The sequence below is a fragment of the Microtus ochrogaster genome, chromosome 5 (assembly GCF_000317375.1).
Source record: "Microtus ochrogaster isolate Prairie Vole_2 chromosome 5, MicOch1.0, whole genome shotgun sequence".
Classification (NCBI taxonomy): Eukaryota; Metazoa; Chordata; class Mammalia; order Rodentia; family Cricetidae; genus Microtus; species Microtus ochrogaster.
In genome coordinates this window covers 80,828,046-80,832,146 of record NC_022012.1, presented here as the reverse complement: position 1 = coordinate 80,832,146, position 4,101 = coordinate 80,828,046, and the positions used below count along the sequence as shown (strand labels likewise).

Genomic DNA, 4,101 nt, shown 5'->3' with positions numbered 1-4,101 from the left:
AAGTCTGCATACCATGACAGTGAATGTACATGTATGTATATGTATGTGGACTACATAGGGAGCCTAGGAGAACTGCGGAGGGAGGGGCAGCTCAGTAGCTAGTTTGAGCTCTGGAAGAAACCATCTTGGCTGTTGCATGGTTAGACACTCAACGTACCCCCTTGGTTCATCCAGCAGTCCACGGGGCCCTATAATTTGATCTGGGCATGTTCACAGGCCCCTTTAGAGTCACAGGGGCCTTTGCACAAAATATCTCTCTCTCTCTCTCTCTCTCTCTCTCTCTCTCTGACTTATTTATTACATATATAGTGTTCTGCCTGCATGTGTGCCTTGCAGGCAAGAAGAAGGCACCAGATCTCATTACAAGTGGTTTTGAAACACCATGTGGTTGCTGGGACTCAGGACCTCTGGCTGAGCAGCCAGTGCTCTTAACCACTCAGCCATCTCTCCAGCCCTGCCCAAAATCTCTTATCTGAACTCAGCTTCTAATAGACTATCCCCTCCTGAAAGAGCTTTGGCAAAGATAACAGCTCCTGGGAGCCTTCCCTCACCTCTCTAAAGTAAACCATCCATCCCCTCTGTGTGCCTCCTTTCTTTCACAGCATATGCCATAATTTGTGCTTGAATATTCATTTATTTGTTTTAGTGGTTTACACTATAGTATCTGCATGATCACTGCTGAGTCCTCTCTGCTCAGCAGACAGGGTATAAAACAAGCATTCCATAAATACATGCTACAAAAGGATTGCCCTCACCGGCTCATGCTGGAGTGAGGGGCTTAGACGGGCTGTTTCCCACCTCCAGTAGCTTCAGAAAGCTAAAGGCTGGAGGTTCAATGCCCTTTAGTTTGTCATAGCCCAGAGACAGGTTGGGGTTAGCTCAAAACCACTTAGCAGACTCAGTCCGTGACCTTCTGAGGGCTTAGGTCAAGTGGGCAGAGGAGGCTCTGAGAGAGGCCGGGGCCTCGATGTGCCTCTGTGCTGCTGTGCTGAGGACTGTGGCTGCTCTGGAAGCACACTCACGTCATCCAAGATGCTGTGACCTAAGTTCACGTAAGCTGGGGACAGCTGTACGTAGTGGTCCCCAAGCAGAGAGCTCACTACCTGCTCCACTTCCATCACGAGGGCTCTGAAGGTGGGCCGTGCTGCTGGGTCAGCCTCCCAGCATCGCAACATCACCTGGTACCTGTAAAAAGAGAGATGTCAGGTATAGGTGTATTCCTACTGGGGGGTTCTGGGCAGCCCGATTCCCACTGAACAAAACAGAGATGAAGATCCGTGACAGGGCCTAGAGCCCCATCTGAACAGTGCTGGCTCTTCTCATTGCTGAGATGCCTGGCAGAAGTCCAGATACCTCAGCAGAAAAGGGTTGCTGGTGACTATGCCCTGGGGCCTTATCTGTGTGATCTTGAGTGTGTTCTCTAACTTTTCTGTAGGGGCACAGGGTAAAAAGACACTTGCGAAATCTTCAGTACATAGTTAAGAGGCTCATGAAATAGGATCATCACACCTTTCCAGATCAGATATAAAGTGAGGATTAAACCCTGCAGAGAGAGTTGGGCTTGGTGGCACACACCTGTAATTCCAGCAGTGCTGGGAGGTGGAGGGAGAAAGATCAGGCATTCAAGAACAGCTTTAGCTACACAAGGGGTATGAGGCCAGCCTGGGCTACATAGTGAGTTCTAGGTTAGCCCAAGATACAGAGTGATAGCCTGTCTCAAAAACAAACCAACAAATAAATACATACCCGGCACAGTAAAAGATGCCTTTAACCCCAGAATTTGGAAGGTTGAAGCAGAATTAACCTGCATTTAAGGCTAGCCTGAGCTACAGAGACCCAGCCTCAAAAAAACTGCAGCAAAAAAAAAAAAAATCCAGGAAAGTTAAACGGGGACTGAAAGAGAAGCATATGGAACAGCTCCGGTGACAGCTCAGGTCCTGAGGCTGAAGTTCTGTAGATTGGCCTGCTGGATCCTAGAGCCTGCCTTATCACTGTAGGAACGGCATCCTGCCTTATATCATAGTCTCAGTGTTTCAGACTCCCCAAGGGGAATGTTGTTGTGATACCCACTTTACAGATGAGCAAAACAGAGCCTAGCAAGGAAAAGGGACTCCCCCATTAGTGCCCTCTGCAGCGGGCCACTTAGACCTCCCTTTTCAGTGACTTAGAATGTTACCTGTTGACGGCTCTTAGCTTGAGCTTTCTCTAGGCAGAAGGGAAACACATTTTCCAATCTCACATCTGCTCACCTGTGACAGTGACTGACTAATGCCTGGGACAGAGACCTGGCCCATTGATCTCAATTTCAGAAAACTCTGAAGGGCCAGCCCACTCTGACAGGGCTGCACCATGTGCTCCTTCCCTCTCATGATTGCATCCCAGCCACCTCCTCCCTCTGACAAGCCCTGTTTCCGCTGTCTCTCCCAAACCTACCACCTTCATCTGTTCAGGGAGCCTGTCTTAGATCCAGGCAGGCAATAAGGTTAATTTCTCTTACCATAAACCGTGTGCATAAAAAAACCAGATAGCCGAAAAGTCAAGGCCAAGATGGGCGAGCCCTGAGAACTACCAGAGCCTTTCTGGAACACAGCCTGGGACAGGAGTCATCAACGGCTCTATCTGTGACCTGGTTTTGCCTGTTCTAAGCGTGCAGACCTGAGCACAGCCGAGGTATGCCTGCTGATTAGGGAGCCAAACCTATCCCACGGGCACTGATGACACAGCTACCGCCATCCCTTGGGAATGAAAAAAAATCTGAACTACATGCAGTGCAAAAGCCCTGCTGGAGAGATGCGGAGGGACCGGTGTGGGAGCTAACTAAACCTTGCTTTGAGGCTCAATGAGTGGAGGAGATGGAAAACAGCCCCTCTTTCCCTTTGCAGCAGTGGGGTTTGGAAAGAGATCCGGGAAACCAAACCACTGGCCTCAACCCAGACTCTGAGTTGGAATGCTGTTACCATGGCAACTGTGAGGGCCTCTCAGAGTCCTTCCTTGCATGGGGGTGGGACCAGTACACAGATAAGTAAACTAAGTCCCAGAGAGGCTCCCTTTCCTGGTCAACCAAAGGGTCAGACAAAAAGCCAGGCAGGGCTTGGTCTCTTACCCCCTCCCGCTTCTCCGGAGCCCAGCCCTGCCCCTCTATCGCCTTTTACATACTCACAGTGAATTGGGACAATACTCAGGCTGGGGCAGGCGACGGCCCTGAGCCAGGAAGTAAGTGAGGTCGAAAGGGTCGATATGGGGGTACGGTGGAGCGCCCCGTGTAAGCAGTTCCCATAGCAACACACCAAATGACCACTGTTGGAGAAAGGTGAGGAGATTCACTCAACTATCACCCCAAATTTTGGTGGGCAGGTGGGCCCCCCAGGTCTTCTACCTCTCAGGATTCTCTACTGGAAATGAAGGACCACACCTCTGCACAGAGCTCATTCCTTAATACTGTACAAATATCGTTCCTCCGTCTCCCACAACGTGACTTGAGCCCTGGACTGTTCATAAGGAACAGATGAAAGCACAGACTTCTGCCCTGGCAGATACCAGATTCTGGTTCACATCTGTCCAAGACAAAGGAGCTACGGGGTCTGTCTAACCTGGGGAGTGTCTGGACTCAGATTACGCAGAAGCAGGGCAAAATACTCTAGGCATGGAGGTCAAGAGGACCTGGAGCGGAGGGTACCTTACCACGTCAGACTTGGTGGTGAATCTGTAGGTCTGAAGGCTCTCCAGTGCCATCCACTTGACAGGCAGGCGAGCATGGCGGTGCTGTCGAACGCTATAGTATTCCTTGTCTAGGATGTCACGGGCCAGACCAAAGTCAGCCACCTTGACTGTGAATGACTCGTCCAGCCTGAGAAGAGGGTATCACACAGAGAATTGATGCTCAGCTGGGGCTGTAGCTCAGGGGCAGACACTTGCCTAGCACTGGCTCCTGCCAGGTCTGGACCCACAGCTTCCTAGCCCTTCGAAGGACTGAAGAATCACACTGTGGGGCTGGCAAGATGGCTCAGAGGTTAAGAGCACTGGCTGCTCTTCCAAAGGTCCTGAATTCAATTCCCAGCAACTACATGGTGGCTCACAGCCATCTGTAATGAGATCTGGTGC

General features: G+C 50.7%; 1 protein-coding gene across 1 annotated transcript in view; it reads right to left on the bottom strand.

The window, feature by feature from the left end:
• Window positions 1-626: 626 nt before the first annotated feature.
• Window positions 627-4,101, bottom strand: part of Mst1r (macrophage stimulating 1 receptor) — a 15,536-nt gene continuing 12,061 nt past the window's right edge. Inside the window, exons 18-20 of the mRNA XM_026779371.1 lie at window positions 3,682-3,847; window positions 3,161-3,297; window positions 627-1,185 (exon numbers count right to left, since the gene is read on the bottom strand). Of these exons, the coding sequence (XP_026635172.1) occupies window positions 927-1,185; window positions 3,161-3,297; window positions 3,682-3,847 (562 nt within the window). The 3' untranslated portion in view covers window positions 627-926. The remainder of the gene's footprint in view (window positions 1,186-3,160; window positions 3,298-3,681; window positions 3,848-4,101) is intronic.